Genomic DNA, 17,239 nt, shown 5'->3' with positions numbered 1-17,239 from the left:
ATCTTTGCCTAGTTTAGGGATCAGAGTACGCTCGCTTCATAAAAAGAGTCTGGAAGTTTTCCTCCTGTTTCCATTTTTTGAAACAGCGTCAGGAGAATAGGTATTATTTCTTCTCTGAATGTTTGGTACAATTCTCCAGGGAATCTGTCAGGTCCTGGGCTCTTGTTTTTTAGGACGTTTATGATCACTGCTTCAATCTCATTACTAGATACTGGTCTGTTCAGGCTGTCAGTTTCTTCTTGATTCAGTTTTGGAAGTTTGTAGGTTTCCAGAAATGCATCCATTTCATCTAGGTTGCTTAACTTATTGGCATATAACTGTTGATAATAATTTCTGATGATTGTTTCTATTTCCTTGGTGTTAGTCATGATCTCTCCCTTTTCATTCATAATGTTATTAATTTGGGCCTTCTCTCTTGTCTTTTGGATTAGTTTGGCCAGTGGCTTATTAATCTTATTGATTCTTTCAAAAAACCAGCTTCTAGTTTCGTTGATGTGTTCTATTGTATCTCTCGTTTCTATCTCATTGATCTCTGCTCTAATCTTGATTATTTCCCTTCTTATGTGTGGAGTTGGCTTAATTTGTTGTTGATTTTCCAGTTCTTTAAGGTGTAAGAATAGCTGGTATATTCTGGATTTTTTTATTTTTTTGAGGGAGGCTTGGAGGTCTATGTATTTCCCCCTTAGGACCGCCTTTGCTGTATCCCATAGGTTTTGGACCAAAGTGTCTTCATTCTCATTGGTTTCCATGAATTATTTAAGTTCTTCTTTGATTTCCTGGTTGATCCAAACATTCTTAAGCAAGGTGGCCTTTAGCTTCCAAGTGTTTAGTAGGTTTTAGATAGCCAAGTGGTTTGTAAAATCAAGGGACAAGTCCCTAAACATTTTTTCTCAGTTATTTTTGAGGTATCTAGACCAAAGTAGTGTTAGAGGAAAATCATTTTTTATTTTTATTTTTTTAAGATTTTATTTTTCATCTTTTTTTTTTTTTAAAGATTTTATTTATTTGACAGATAGAGATCACAAGTAGGGAGAGAGGCAGGCAGAGAGAGAGAGAGAGGAGGAAGCAGGCTCCCCGCCAAGCAGAGAGCCCGATGCGGGGCTCGATCCCAGGACCCTGGGATTATGACCTGAGCTGAAGGCAGAGGCTTTAACCCACCGAGCCACCCAGGCGCCCCTATTTTTCATCTTTACATGCAACGTGGGGCTCGAACTTATAACCCCAAGATTGAGAGTCCCATGCTCTATCGGCTGAGAAAATAGAAATAAAATTCTATTTATTAAAATAGAAAACGACTTTTAAAAGAAAATTTCAGGGCACCTGGGCAGCTTAGTTGGTTGAGTATCCAACTCTTGATTTTGGCTCAGGTCATGATCTCAGGATCATGAGATTGAGCCCCACTTTGGGCTCTGCACTGGACATGGAACCTGATTAACATTCTGTCCCTTTCCTCTGCCCCCCCCCCTTCTTAAAAAGTAAATAAAAGAAAATTTCTTGTAACCTTTTTGAGAATGAGTAACACTGAGTTGTATTTGTATATGGAATTATATTAGCTAAAGTATCTTGCATAATTATATATCCATAACAATATGTATTAATTAATAACATAATGGCGAGTCTGGTCTCAAAATGGAGGTAAAACTGCCACCCGGTCACCCCCAGCCTGACTCCGGCCATTGCTGCCGCTGCCGCCGGGTTGAGGAGGGCCATGATCCAAAGGAGCCAGAGCAGTTGAGAAAACTGTTTATTGGTGGTTTGAGCTTTGAAACTACAGATGATAGTTGAAGAGAACATTTTGAAAAATGGGGTACACTTACAGATTGTGTGGTGATGAGAGACCCCCAAACAAAATGTTCCAGGGGTTTTGGTTTTGGACTTACTCCTGTGTTGACGAGGTGGATGCAGCAATGTGTGCCCGACCACACAAGGTTGATGCGCGTGTAGTGGAACCAAAGAGAGCTGTTTCTAGAGAGAATTCTGTAAAGCCTGATGCCCATCTAACAGTGAAGAAAATTTTTGTTGGTGGTATTAAAGAAGATACAGAAGAATATAATTTGAGAGACTGCTTTGAAAAGTATGGCAAGATTGAAACCATAGAAGTTATGGAAGACAGGCAGAGTGGAAAAAAGATAGGATTTGCTTTTGTAACTTTTGATGATCATGATACAGTGGATAAAATTGTTGTTTAGACATACCACGCTATTAATGGGCATAATTGTTAGGTGAAAAAGGCCCTTTCTAAGCAAGAAATGCAGTCTGCTGGATCACAAAGAGGTCGTGGAGGTGGGTCTGGCAACTTCACGGGTCGTAGAGGAAACTTTGGAGGTGGTGGAAACTTTGGTGCAAGAGGAGGCTGTGGTGGGGGAGGTGGTGGCAGCAGAAGTAGTTATGGAAGAGGAGTGGTGAGTATAATGGATTTGGAGGTGACAGTGGCAACTATGGTGGTGGTCCTGGTTACAGTAGTAGAGGAGGCTGTGGTGGTGGTGGACCAGGGTGTGGAAACCAAGGAGGTGGATATGGAGGTGGTGGTGGAGGATATGATGGTTACAATGAAGGAGGAAGTTTTGGAGATGGTAACTATGGTGGTGGTGGGAGCTATGATGATTTTGGAAATTATGGTGGACAACAGCATTCAAATTATGGACCCATGAAGGGGGGCAGTTTTGGTGGAAGAAGGTCAGGCAGTCCCTATGGTGGTGCTTATGGATCTGGTGGTGGAAGCAGTGGATATGGTAGCAGAGGGTTCTAAAAAATTTTCAGAAGAAAGGGGCTACAGTTCTTAGAGGAGAAAGAGCGAGGAGTTGTCAGGAAAGCTGCAGGTTACTTTGAGACAGTCGTCCCAAATGCATTAGAGGAACTGTAAAAATCTACCACAGAAGGAACGATGATCCATAGTCAGAAAAGTTACTGCAGCTTAAACAGGAAACCCTTCTTGTTTAGGACTGTCATAGCCACAGTTTGCAAAAAGTATGGCTATTGATTAATGCAATGTAGTGTCAGTTAGAGTACATTCCTGAGGTCTTTATCTGTTGTAGCTTTGTCTTTTTCTTTTCATTACATCAGGTATATTGCCCAGTAAATTGTGGTAGTGGTACCAGGAATAAGAAATTAAGGAATTTTTAACTTTTCTTTTTTTTTTTAAGGAATTTTTAACTTTTCAAAAAAAAATTAGTAACATAACATCCATAACAGTTAATACTCATGTAATATCAGTCATACAGAAGCTCTGTTTGAAAACACTGGAGCATTCCTTCTCTCTCATTTTACATCTGAAGCATTTATTTTCTTTAATTGTAGGAGTTTTTCATGTCTGAATTGGGTGTGGCATGTGTTTGCGTTCCTGCACACGTGTGTACATATGTTCAAATGTACATTGATGTTGAGGAAGGGTTACTGGTAGTGATGATGTAGCTCATTACTTCTTTATGAACTTTAACTTGTTCTGCTTTGACTTATTTCACTGAAGGATTTGAGGATTAGATCTCACCAGTCTCAGGTGTTTACCCAGTCTGCCCAGTTTAGCCAAGAAAACTGGCCGGTTTTTCACAGAACGCAGTAGAAAGAAAATGAACATTCGTATTTGATTGGGTAGGGAACTCATACCTATGTGAAAAATATATGTATTCGATTGATTAATCAAGCTCTTTGCTATTTCATATGCTAAATTCTTCTCATTAAGTAACACTTCCAAGCCATTTGTCTTCCTTTTAATCGGGGTATTGAAGGTCTTCTTGTGCAGATGGGATTAATTTTTAAAGTTTTAAATTAGGTGCCCATATTTTTCTGTTTTAATGCTAGGATTTTGCTGTATGCTAATAATAATCTCCCTAATATAAGTTTTCCAACGAACACTAAGTTCCCCACATTTACACTGCTAAAGAACATGAGCAAAAATCAAGATTTGAATCCAGGTCTCTTTGGCATCCAACTTTGCGTCCTCCTAATGTAAGTAATTTTCATTGGGGGGCACCTGGCTTGCTCTCAGTTGGTGGAGTGTATAACTCTTGATCTCGGGGTTGTACATTTGAGCCCCATGTTGGGTGTGGAGATGACTTAAAAATAAAATCTTAAAAAAAAATAAGTAATTTTAATTGAAATGTTTTTGAAAGAAATGAAATCGAAACCAGAGTTTTACCATCTTTTATTTTGGGATTCCTTCTGTGTACATAAAGCTATATGCTAATTCAAAATTCAAGAAATTGGCCTAACCCTCTTCAGTTAAAGACTAATTAAGATGGGCTTGCTTTTCTCCTCAGTGATTCTTTTTCTGCATTCAGATTCAGCAAACATCTTTGGGGCTTACTTTGTGTCAGACCCTAAACTGAATTGCTTCCAATACATGGCAATATTGTTATTAAGATTTAATAGATGAGGGGCGCCTGGGTGGCTCAGTGGGTTAAAGCTTCTGCCTTTGGCTCAGGTCATGATCCCAGGACCCGCATGGGGCTCTCTGCTCAGCGGTGAGCCTGCTTCCCCCTCCCCCTCTCTGCCTGCCTCTCTGCCTACTTGTGATCTCTGTTAAATAAATAAATAAAATCTTAAAAAAAAAAACAAAAAGATTTAATAGATGAGACATGGAGTGGAGAAGGAAAGTGCTAAAGATTTTTCTTCAGAACCAGTTCAGTGTAATCATAATAACATAGCAATCATTTTAGAACATATTTTAACCTAGAATGCTGTGTGGCATGACTCTACAATTAGAGTACCTACTTTCACTATCCTGTTTTTGTTGAGAGGCAGTTTAGGCAGTAAAATAAAGATTGAGGTCTGGCTTCTAAATTTTAATGACTTTTTTGAGGTTTAATTCATATACCATACAATTCACCCAGTTAAGTGTACTTTTCAGCGTTTTTTAGTATATTCACAGGGTTGTCCAACCATCATAGCTTCTAATTTTTAAACCTGGCTATTGGTTATTGGTTTAGTCCATTATTACTGGTCATGCTTTCAGATAAGAAAACAGAAGCAGGAGCACCTGGGTGGCTCCGTCATTAAGCCTCTGTGTTTGGCTCAGGTCATGATCCCAGGACCCTGGGATCGAGTCAGGCATCAGGCTCCTTGCTCAGCGGCAAGCCTGCTTCTCCCTCTCTCACTCCCCCTGCTTATGTTCCCTTTCCTGCTGTCTCTCTCTGTCAAATAAATAAATATAATCTTTTTTTTTTAATGAAAAGAAAATAGAATCATAGAGTGTAAAAGAATTTAGATTCAGTCCGTTCTTTCCTGATTGATCATTGTTCAAAGTCCATTAATTTCCCTCTGTCAGTTCTAGTACAGAAAACTTTCCCAATTCCCATCAGAAATGTGTACTTATAGGAATGTTAAGCTGATTTTCATATGTACCATAAACAGAGAAGCCTTGGAATGTGAAATCCTCATGCTTGTAATGTAATTCTTTAAGTCCTTTGCAATAGACGTACTATAAAGGAGAACCCAAAGAATGTATGCAATTAATACTAGGTGTGTCTTTCTCGGGTTAAAAAAAAAACAAAAACAAAACACCCTTATAACATGGTTATATCCATTCTGAGTCCCCATTCACTAAAGAGATCAAACCTTAGATACGGAAGTTAGGTACTGATCTCTCTCATTGACTTGACTTTCACATTAGAAAGCCACTTGAGGATCATCATGTACTTAGTGTACTATATTATATGAATATGTATTTAATATACTTGGTATGCACTTGCATATATGAAAAGCAATTTCTGTTTTCAAAGCACTCCTGCATTTTCAGGCAGTTAATGGTTGAAATACTCCCTGGGAGGTAGGAAGTTTTTACTCTGTTTCTGATGGGTAAAATGGGATAACGGGCACACTTATTGAAGTGCTGTGTTTGAGATAAGAGCTAGTCAGTGGCTGACGTCGCAGGAAAGTACTGGTTTCCTGCCTTATGGGCCCAGGCACTCCCTTAAGACTACATTTAAACCCTCTGCACCTTGGTTTGTTTCCACCTTGTGACTTACCTGTAAAATGTGCTGTCTGTACAGGGGTATACTAGATGAAGAATGGGATGACAATAGAATTACTTGTAGTTTCTATAATACCTAACTTCTCCCATATCTCCATGCCTTGTGCTTGCTACTTCTGTCAAAATCATATTTCCTACGCTCCCAGGCACCCCATGACGGTCCCCCTCCTTCTGAGCTCAGCTTGGAAACCACCTCTCTGTGGAGCCCCACCCCCGGTTATCAGATGCAGAGTGGGTTTGTGCTGTCCTACACCGCCTGTATTTTGTATTAACCCGGTCAGGGCAGTTTTCTTAACTGTGTTGTAATAGCACACTTACTGCTAATGGGGATGTCCATTAGACTGGGAACTCCTGGAGGGCAAGGACTAAGTTACATCATGTCCACATTCCCCTCCCTGGTGGCTGGCTCATGATTTTTGACATCGTGAAAGGTCACCTTAGGGAAGGAGGTGGTGATTACATAATTTCATTCCTCCATCTCCTCAAAGCCAAGGACAAGGGTCAGAAGTTCCCTCCTTCAGCAGCCAACCGTAGCCAACAGCGCAGCCACTGGAAGACCGCGCGATAGAGGAGATAGGAAGATGAAAGACTCTGTTAGCCGTGGCACTTAATTAGCCCAGGGAGGTCTGTTAAGCTTTTTGTGCTTGGGTTTCTGCGTCCCAGTAGCCAGTAGCAGTGACTCATTCCCCGGGTTACCATGAAAGTCCGCGGAGATAGTTCATAGAAAAATAGTTTGCAAATTGCACACACAAGGAGTAAGGAAGAGAGGCAGCATCATCCGCTAGAAGGAACATGTGGCTTGGCCTTAGCTGAGATTTTTCAATCCAGATTCCTCCACTAATTGTTTGACTTCCACAACTTAATTCTTGCAGGCCAGTTTCTCTGTCAGGGAAAATAATCCCACTGTGGCAGATGAGAGTAACATGAGGGTTAGATGGAATTCGGGCGGTGTTCCACTGGTGTTCATCTGTGAGCTGGTCCCAGCCAGAGCTGTTGCACATGGTAGAGTCGTACCTCTGCACCTACTTTTCTGTGGCAGATTCAGTCCTTTGTAGTCCGGGGAGAGTAGGGCCCTGGCCTCTGACCCCAGCCAGCCTGTGTGAGCCTTGGATGGGGGAAGGCGGAGCTTCTGTCTGCTGACACTGAGCATTTGTAAGGCAGTTGTTTGTACTTTTGTCATTTCTTTTTGAAACTTTTTATTGAAGTTAAAACATAATAAATAACCAAAAAGGCACATAGCCTCAACATACAGATCACATTTTATAAACCGAGCAGACCCACATAACTAGACCATTCATTCCCATGGATGCCTGATACTCCACTTTGTGAATATCCCACGTTTCATTTTTTCATGCTACTGGTGGTGGATGTGTAGCTAGCTTCCAGTGTAGGGTGATTGCAACTAGTGCCTCTGGGAATGTCTTTTATATGTGGCTTTTGATAAGGATATGTTTTTCTCCTGGGTATATTGCTGTGTCATAGAGTGTGCACGTGTTCAATTTTAGTAGATATTAACCCAGAAGTTTCCCAGCATGGTTTTATCAGTTTGCTCCTGCCAGCAGTGTTTAAGGGTTCTCCTTGCTCCCCATCCTCACCAGCACTTGGTATTATCTGGCTTTTATGATAATTAGGTAGCATTTTGGAAGTAGAACTGTTCCCCCACCCCACAAAACCTGAAACTCTAAACTGTAATACATTCATTTCAGGAATGTGTCCCGCACAGAAGCAGATTATACCAGACGTGAAACTCTTATTACAGTGCTTGGCACATGGGAGGAAGGTGACACATAACTAGCTGCCATTATTGTCATCGTCATCATCATTGCTGTCACTGAAAGCCTTCTCTGTTCTTGAAAGGAGAGAGAGTGCGTCACAGTGGCTGGAAGGCGAATAGGAAGGCATAGCCTCTGCCCACATCCTTTAGGAAGGAGCTCATGATCTACAGGAAGAGACAAATACTAGAAAAAGATACTATTAGACCATATGATAGGAGTTCGGGAAAAGAGGCAGTACCTGAACTGGTGCTTGAGGAATCCGTAGGAGTTGAACAGAAAGAAAGAAGGGAAGTGGGCTGGAGGAAATGGCAGGGGTGCAGAACCCTTGGTGTTCTGTGCTGTAGAGTAGACAGCATGCTGGAGGAGAAGAGCCCACCCTTGCGTGCTGGTCCCTGTTGTTCAGATGTTGGCGCCCTTGCTGGGTTGTGGGGGCCGAGCTAGCAATCATTCAGGGTCATTGTGAAGTTACAGCACTCGAATGCTCTGTTCTCTGCCGCCACCTTTTAACTTTCTCTTCCTCCCCTGGGAAAGTGACCCACCTCCTCTTCTCACTCTTGGAATCAGAGCCTGTCCCGAGTCCAAGGTGCTGTAAAACCACAGATGAAGCTTTTACAGCTACGAAATACTGGTTACAAGGATCCCACAGCTGCTTTGTTGTCTGAGCCTTTAGCTATTTATCTTTATGCAGAGGCCTGGCTTAGAGTTTTTATTCTTGTCAGGGCCTGAGTTGCACGGTGGTGGCGTTTAATCAAGTAAGTTTAATCAAATGCTCTTTGACCCGATACCATATGCAGAGAGCTGATCGCTGTTCTGGAGGGATGTTGAGGAGGAGGAGATGCTGAAGATGGTAGTCAAGAGCAGCACGGTCTTTTGTTGGTGAAGCACCTCCTACACAGCAGGCATTGTCTAGAAGGGAATGAGGAGGACAGACATGGCCCCTGGCCCTTGGCCCTACTGAATTTAAAATCTGGTCTGGGATCAGACAAGTCGTCAGTTGGTTCCACCACAGTGTGACAAAGACTGTCCTGGGCAAAGGGACAGAGTCCTGTGAGAGCACGTTTGAGAAGAGCCCCATGCAGACTGGGGTTAGGCAGGACTTCCTGGAAAAGATGACAGAAACCTGGTGGCCTAATGAAGGTGACTGGGAAGGAAGTAGAGGAAACAGTGCATAGAAGGACTTGAATACGGGGGGGCAATGAGTGGCTGGTTGGAGAAGCTGGAAAACAATATCAGCCTAGAGTGTAGAGAATCTTTGGAGAAGAGCTTTAACCAAAGGACCCGCAGCAGGTGGGAGATGCATTGAAGGAAGTCAAGAATGGAGGCAGACAGACAGCAAAAGACAAACATCGTGTGACTTCATTTCTGTGTGGAAACCATAAAAGACAAACGAACAAACAAAAATAGAAACTGACTCACAAGTGCAGAGAACAAACCTAAGGTTGCCAGAAGAAGGTGGCAGTGCAGGGATGACCAAAACAGGCGAAGGGGATTGGGGAGTACAGACTTCAGGTTACAAGACAAAGAAGTCATAGGAATGAAGCGTACAACGTAGGAGGTACAGTCAATAATATTGTAATCATTTTGGTGACAGATGGTGACCACACTGACCACAGTGAGCATTTTGTGATGTACGTAGTTGTTGAATCACTGTCTTATACACCCAGAGCTAATGGAGCATTTCACATCAACTCTACTTTAATAACAATAATTAAATAATAAGTAGCTAAATGAATAAAAATAAAGACTGGAAGCAGAGAAACCAGTTGTAATAATTAGGACTTAAAAGACAGGTAAGTAATATTCACAACAGGATGACTTTCAAAATTCCCTTCTCCCCTCAGTTCTCCAGCCCAAACATCCTGACTTCTTTAGAGCCCAATACCATGATCTGAAGAGTAAAGAAGAATCTTATTAGAAAGAAGTATTGTGTGCAAAAAAAAAAAAAAAAAGTTTTTTTTTCCTATTATTTATACGTATGGCCCTTTAAAACCATGGTCCCTGGGTGTGATTGTATGAAGTTCTTTGCCAGGAAGAAACCTGGGAGGTGTGTTCTGCAATCTCTGTACACAAAGTAAGAGTCACGGTAACCTGTGGCTTGGTAGGGACCAAATAGCTCACATGACATGTGGTGAACTGTTTCTCATGGAGCTTGGCCCACTGCGCACTCCGGGAACCTGGCTTCCTGCGTAAATTCCCAACCACTCACAAAACCAAACACGCACACACACACACGCACACACACACACACACACACAAGATACAAGAGCTCAGGTTAAAGGGATTCCAGTGGGAATGTTATCTCCCACTTCCTTGGTCATTTTTTAATAAAGACTGGGGCCAGGCATTTCATACTTCAGCCTTGAAGTCTGGAAATGTGATTTCTATTGATCTTCACTAAGTGTAAGGACAATGGAATCGTTTCTATGTATTTGGAGTCCTTGGGCTTACATTTACTCTTACGTAAAAGACATTCCACTTAAAAAAAAAAAAAAAACTATAGATAGGAGAATTGCTATTACAAATGAATAGATATTCATTGTATTTTGTTAAGAAATATTATGTTCCTGCCTTGTGCAGCACGAGATGTATGTAGAGAGTTTCAGAAGAAATAAGACAGCGTCCCGACTTTCAGAGACTTTGAAACAGAGCCAGCAGAGTCAGTGTTCTGCTCCCACCACTCTCTGTTTTGTCATCCAAGAGAGATACTAGTAACCAGTCATTTAACACTTCCTTGCTAAAGCCAGAGTCAGCCTCAGAATCCTTCTCAACACAGCAGTCCAGGCAACTTTGGCGTCATTAGATTTTTTTTTTTTTAAGATTTTATTTATTATTTGACCGAGATCACAAGTAGGCAGAGACGCAGGTAGAGAGAGAGGAAAGGAAGCAGGCTCCCTGCTGAGCAGAGAACCTGATGTGGGGCTCCATCCCAGGACCCTGGGATCATGACCTGAGCCGAAAGCAGAGGCTTTAACCCACTGAGCCACCCAGGCGCCCCAGCGTCATTAGATTTTAAAAAATCTGTCTTCTTTCCTTTATTTTAAAATATAATGTATTCCCAGAATTTTAGGTATTTGCCTGGCCTTTTATCTTTCTGGTATTTGTACTAGCTTTTCAAAGAATTACGTCATATTCTAGTTGAATACTGGAACCTGAGAGCATCCCAAAAAAGTAGAATGTGATAGTGTTACTTTTCAAGAAGCTGAAACTTCCAGATTCAAAAAGATAAACACTGATTTCACATGTATGATCACAGAGGCCCATTTCCAGCACTTGCCCTAGAAACTTTGAGTTTTTCTTGGTTTCGTCAAGGATGATTGCCCTTTGTACTTTTATTCTTTGTAGGAATTGTTTCAGGACTGTAACGCTGCCAGCCATCGGTGACTGGTGACCATATTTTCAGGTGATCTGGTACTAGATTTCCCTTTGTTGCGCCTGGGGTCGCTGCTTTGGTAGAGATCAAAGGTCTTGCTGGCCCTGACCTCTCTGGTGTCTTGTCACTGATCATTCCACCTATGTCTCTGGCCCTCTTCTCATACCACATGTGGTTCCACAGGGGCCGCATCCAAGGCCAGAGTTCCAGCTCTGTATGTATGTATGTATGTATGTATGTATGTATGTATATACTAAGACTCCTCTTAAACTCTAGACCCTTAATTTCAGCTGTCCATGGCACATTTCCACCAGAATGAGAAGAGCTAATGTAAGGAGCAAACAAGTACTGTGGCCAGAGGCTAAGAGCTTTATAATCAATACTTCATTTAAGCTTTCCAATATCCCTCAGACGTTATCATCCCCATTATACAGATGGAAAACACAAGACTTTGGAAAATCATACCATTAGTAAGTGATAAGCCTGAATCTGGTGCACAAAGCTTATGTAGAGTTTAATAGTCTACACGGACCCTTCCATTTTGGCTTGTACAAAATAGAAGTCCTCTCACCTCGCTTCCTAAGACTCCAGTCTTTTTTTTTTTTTTTTAAGATTTTATTTATTTATTTGACAGAGAGAGATCACAAGTAGGCAGAGAGGGAGGCAGAGAGAGTGAGAGGAAAGCAGGTTCCCTGCCAAGCAGAGAGGCTGATGTGGGGCTCGATCCCAGGACCCTGAGATCATGACCTGAGCCGAAGGCAGCGGCTTAAACCACTGAGCCACCCAGGTGCCCCCCTAAGACTCCAGTCTTAACCTTGAACCCGTCCAGTCCACAACAGATACGGTCATGTTCTCATATCCTTCTTCAAGGTCCAGGAAGTTAAATATCTTTCAATTCTGGCTCCAAAACAGCTCTCAAACTTTTCCGCTCTTTCTACTCCAACTCTTCAGCACAGTGCCCTTATTTCTCACCTAGAAAGCATTCTTCATTCCCTACCCCCTCACACTTTTTTTTCTCTTCTCTTGGGTGAAGAGAGAAAAGCTTCTATGACAAACCACCATTTTTTCTCATAGTTGTTCCTTTTAGCTTATTTTCTACTATACCTACCTTGGATAAAACGCTAGGACATGAAAGAGAATGCTTTCGTTTGGAGCAAGGAAAGAGTTTTTGTGTGTTTGTTTTTCATTTAATGTTTTCGTTTCCATCTTTGTAATGATGCCTTTTGTTTTCTTGTTTTCTAGGAATGTTTACCCTTGCGGAAGTTGCTTCACTTAATGACATTCAACCAACTTACCGAATCCTGAAACCATGGTGGGACGTGTTTATGGATTACCTGGCTGTCGTTATGTTGATGGTAGCCATCTTTGCAGGAACCATGCAACTTACCAAAGATCAGGTGGTCTGCTTGCCAGTATTGCCATCTCCTGTAAATTCAAAGGCACACACGCCACCGGGAAATGCCGACGTTACCACCAATATCCCCAGGATGGAAGCAGCCACTGACCAAGACCAAGATGGGCGGACGGCAAGTGACATTTCCTTTGGCGCATCTGCTGTGACACCTGACATACCTCTCAGAGCCACATATCCTCACACAGATTCGACAGTTCCAAATCAGGAGACAAAGAAGGAGAAGAAAGATCCAACAGGCCGAAAGACAAACTTAGATTTTCAGCAATATGTATTTATTAATCAGATGTGTTACCATCTGGCCCTTCCGTGGTATTCCAAGTACTTTCCATACCTTGCTCTCATACATACTATTATTCTCATGGTCAGTAGCAACTTTTGGTTCAAATATCCCAAAACATGCTCAAAAGTAGAACATTTTGTTTCAATACTAGGAAAGTGCTTTGAGTCTCCTTGGACTACCAAAGCGTTGTCTGAGACGGCGTGTGAAGACTCGGAGGAAAACAAGCAGAGAATAACAGGTGCCCAGACTCTACCAAAGCATGTGTCTACCAGCAGTGATGAGGGGAGCCCTAGTGCCAGTACCCCGATGATCAACAAGACAGGCTTCAAATTCTCAGCCGAGAAGCCTGTGATCGAGGTCCCCAGCATGACCATCCTGGATAAGAAAGACGGGGAACAGGCCAAAGCCCTGTTCGAGAAAGTGAGGAAGTTCCGTGCTCACGTGGAAGACAGTGACTTGATCTACAAACTCTATGTGGTCCAAACGTTCATCAAAACAGCCAAATTCATTTTCATCCTCTGCTATACTGCCAACTTCGTCAATGCCATCAGCTTTGAGCACGTCTGCAAGCCCAAAGTGGAGCACCTGACTGGCTATGAGGTGTTTGAGTGCACCCACAATATGGCTTACATGCTGAAGAAGCTTCTCATCAGTTACATATCCATTATCTGTGTTTATGGTTTTATCTGCCTCTACACTCTCTTCTGGTTATTCAGGATACCTTTGAAGGAATATTCTTTCGAAAAAGTCAGAGAAGAGAGCAGTTTCAGTGACATTCCAGATGTCAAAAACGACTTCGCGTTCCTCCTGCACATGGTAGACCAGTATGACCAGCTGTATTCGAAGCGCTTTGGCGTATTCCTGTCAGAAGTCAGTGAAAATAAACTTAGGGAAATTAGCTTGAACCACGAGTGGACATTCGAGAAACTTCGGCAGCACGTGTCCCGCAACGCCCAGGACAAGCAGGAGCTCCACCTGTTCATGCTGTCCGGCGTGCCCGATGCCGTCTTTGACCTCACAGACCTGGATGTGCTGAAACTTGAACTGATTCCGGAAGCTAAAATTCCCGCTAAGATCTCTCAGATGACTAACCTCCAAGAGCTCCACCTCTGCCACTGCCCTGCGAAAGTGGAACAGACGGCTTTTAGCTTCCTCCGCGATCACTTGAGATGCCTTCACGTGAAGTTCACCGACGTGGCTGAAATCCCCGCCTGGGTGTACCTGCTCAAAAACCTTCGGGAATTGTACTTGATAGGCAATTTGAACTCTGAGAACAACAAGATGATCGGGCTCGAATCTCTTCGGGAGCTACGGCACCTTAAGATTCTCCACGTGAAAAGCAATTTGACCAAAGTTCCCTCCAACATTACAGATGTGGCTCCACATCTTACCAAGTTAGTCATTCATAATGACGGCACTAAACTCTTGGTACTGAACAGCCTTAAGAAAATGATGAATGTCGCCGAGCTCGAACTTCAGAACTGTGAGCTGGAGAGAATCCCCCATGCTATCTTCAGCCTCTCGAATCTGCAGGAACTGGATTTAAAATCGAATAACATACGCACCATCGAGGAGATCATCAGTTTCCAGCATTTAAAACGACTGACGTGTCTGAAATTATGGCATAATAAAATCGCTACCATCCCTCCCTCCATCACCCATGTCAAAAACTTGGAGTCACTTTATTTCTCTAACAACAAGCTCGAATCCTTACCCGTGGCAGTGTTCAGTTTACAGAAACTCAGATGCTTAGACGTAAGCTACAACAACATTTCAGTGATTCCGATAGAGATAGGATTGCTTCAGAACCTGCAGCATTTGCATATCACTGGGAACAAAGTGGACATTCTGCCAAAGCAGTTGTTCAAATGCGTGAAGTTGAGGACTTTGAATCTGGGGCAAAACTGCATCACCTTCCTCCCCGAGAAGATTGGTCAGCTCTCCCAGCTCACTCAGCTGGAGCTGAAGGGGAACTGCTTGGACCGCCTGCCAGCCCAGCTGGGCCAGTGTCGCCTGCTCAAGAAAAGCGGGCTTGTTGTGGAAGATCACCTTTTTGACACCCTGCCACTCGAAGTCAAAGAAGCATTGAATCAAGACATAAATATTCCCTTTGCAAATGGGATTTAAACTGATGATCCGTGCGCAGGAACACCGTCCCAGAGGGCACTCACGTACAAGTTATTGCAAGATAATGCATTTTAGGAGTAGATACATCTTCAAAAATAAAACACAGAGAGGATGCATAGAAGGCTGATAGGAGACGTAACTGAATGTTCCCTGTTTGTAGTGTTTTCAGTCAGTTCATTCCCAGATCTTTTCTCTTTTCTTTTTTTCTTTTGGGGAAAGGGAAGGAACGATTATAATCACTAATCTTGGTTTCTTTTTAAATTGTTTGTAACTTGGATGCTGCCGCTACTGAATGTTTACAAATTGCTTGCCTGCTAAAGTAAATGATTAAATGGACATTTTTCTTACTATACCACCTTTTTGGAGGTGTCTTGATTTACTTTGCCGCATCGGTGTGGTATATTGCTTTAATGCAGACCACTGAAAGACGCGCCAGGTCACAACTTGTAAATTTGGATTAGCTGAAATAATTGATTTCCTTCGTCTTTTAATTTAGAGTGCCTCACATAGGCACTTCTTACCACATTGGGCTAGGTTTCCTGCTTCTGAGAATCCCATTTTAGAGATTTTACACTCTTGAGGGCCCAGAACACAGTGAAGGTGTGTCGATTGTTGGGGGGGGGGGGGGGTCATTTGTTTATTTTTTTTTTTAAATAAGAAAAAATAAAAGAAAATGACATTTCCCTTACCAGAGCTGTTTTCCTGTAGTCTAGAGTTACAGTGAGACACATTTTTCTATCAATACTATAAGGTTGCCAATAAATAGAAAATGTTTTTTTAAAAATTAATTATAACCAAGACAAAATATTTTTTAATTATTTATTAGAGAGAGCACAGAAGTGCAGTAGGGAGGGGCAGAGGGGGAGAGAGAGAGAGAGAGAATCTCAAGCAGACTCCCCACTGAGAGGGGAGCCTAATATATGTAAAGGAAACAGTCTTATATTTTATTGCTAGCACTTTCTCGGACTGCCTCCCCTAAACTCAAAAATCATGACGTGAGCTGAAACCAAGAGTCAGATGCTTAACTTACTGTACCACACAGGTGCCCCCCGAGACAAAATTTTTAATGGCTTAGTGATTAATGCTTTCCAATATATCAACATTTGGAAGATAATGCAAAATCAAAGCAATTATTAATTTTTGCCCTTTTCAGCTTTGGGGGGAAAAATAGGACTTGTAGTTCATTGAGTTGGAAAACTGACTTTCTGTATTTATTTTAGCAACAGGCTGTATTTCCTATGCTTGCCTGTGGGTAGGAAGGATCAGGTCCAGGGAAATGCTGGCAGAATGTACTTCTTAGATGATGATTTTCCTTTTTTAACCTAAAAAGTGTCCAGATCCATTTCAGAAAATTAAAAAAACCTTACCACCTGTTTTGGCATTGGCTAGCAGGTGTTTCTTAGCCTTTGTGCAGATGTGTCTTTTCAAAAGAAGGGGACTCTTTGGCACTCCAGATGACAAAGTAATGTCCTCTCTCTATAAGATTGGACTCCTCTAATAAGACACAGGAGGGGCGCCTGGCAGTCTTTGTCAGAAGAGCATGTGACTCTTGACCTTGAGGTTGTGAGCTTGAGCCCCACATTGGGTTGAGTAGAGACTCCTAAAAATAAATAAACTTAATAAAATAAAAGACTGGACACTCTCTAGTCATACCTTAGCGTGACTTGAAGGGTCTTGTCAGAGAATGTGAGAAGACGGATTCACATCCTTTTCCTCCCAAAACTGGTCTCGGAGTACTGGCCTGTTGCATGTGGTGGTCTGTCTGTAGAGTTTATAATTACTCTGAGAAGGGGGATCACTCACAGAGAAAGCCTTGGCCTCTGTGGCTGAATTAGAAACTGACCCCAGCTATAACATCCCAGCCACTCTCTCTCCTCATAAGGATAAGTTTATAAAATCTCAAGTTCAGAAAATTAGAGGACAGGGGCAAATTTGAGATATAGAAGCACACTGACAATTATGTCCGTACCTTCGATTTCTCTTCAGCTTTCACTGATGTATTCAGTAGTACTGATTATGCACCTACTGTGTGCCTACCCGGTCCAGAGAACTGGGAATTCACTATTGGAATGAGTCAAAATCCTTGGCTGCTGGAGCTTTACTGCCATCAGCAACTTCAAGATTAGTTGCGTTGACTTTGAGTTTACGGGAGGCCATCAGAGAAAGGGCTAGCAGTAAAATATAAAACTTTTTCCTTTATACATAAAAAATGTCAAATGGGTAGGAACTGTTGGCAAAGTGGGGGAGAGGATGTTAGTAATGCAAATGATACAAGTGATGATAATGGTAATCTCGAAGGCGTATG

At 42.2% G+C, this 17,239-nt stretch overlaps 1 protein-coding gene and 1 pseudogene across 5 annotated transcripts in view; both read left to right on the top strand.

Annotated features, from left to right (window-relative positions):
• LRRC8D (leucine rich repeat containing 8 VRAC subunit D) overlaps positions 1–15,286 on the top strand; it is a 123,035-nt gene extending 107,749 nt beyond the window's left edge. For all 5 annotated transcript variants that reach the window (XM_046008210.1, XM_046008191.1, XM_046008226.1 and 2 more), the window contains exon 3: positions 12,356–15,286. In XM_046008210.1, the coding sequence (XP_045864166.1) occupies positions 12,358–14,934 (2,577 nt within the window). In that variant the 5' untranslated portion in view covers positions 12,356–12,357 and the 3' untranslated portion in view covers positions 14,935–15,286. The remainder of the gene's footprint in view (positions 1–12,355) is intronic.
• Positions 1,630–2,951, top strand: LOC123943850 (annotated as a pseudogene).
• Positions 15,287–17,239: the final 1,953 nt, after the last annotated feature.

The sequence above is a fragment of the Meles meles genome, chromosome 1 (assembly GCF_922984935.1).
Source record: "Meles meles chromosome 1, mMelMel3.1 paternal haplotype, whole genome shotgun sequence".
Lineage (NCBI taxonomy): Eukaryota > Metazoa > Chordata > Mammalia > Carnivora > Mustelidae > Meles > Meles meles.
This window is presented reverse-complemented; position numbering and strand designations above follow the sequence as displayed.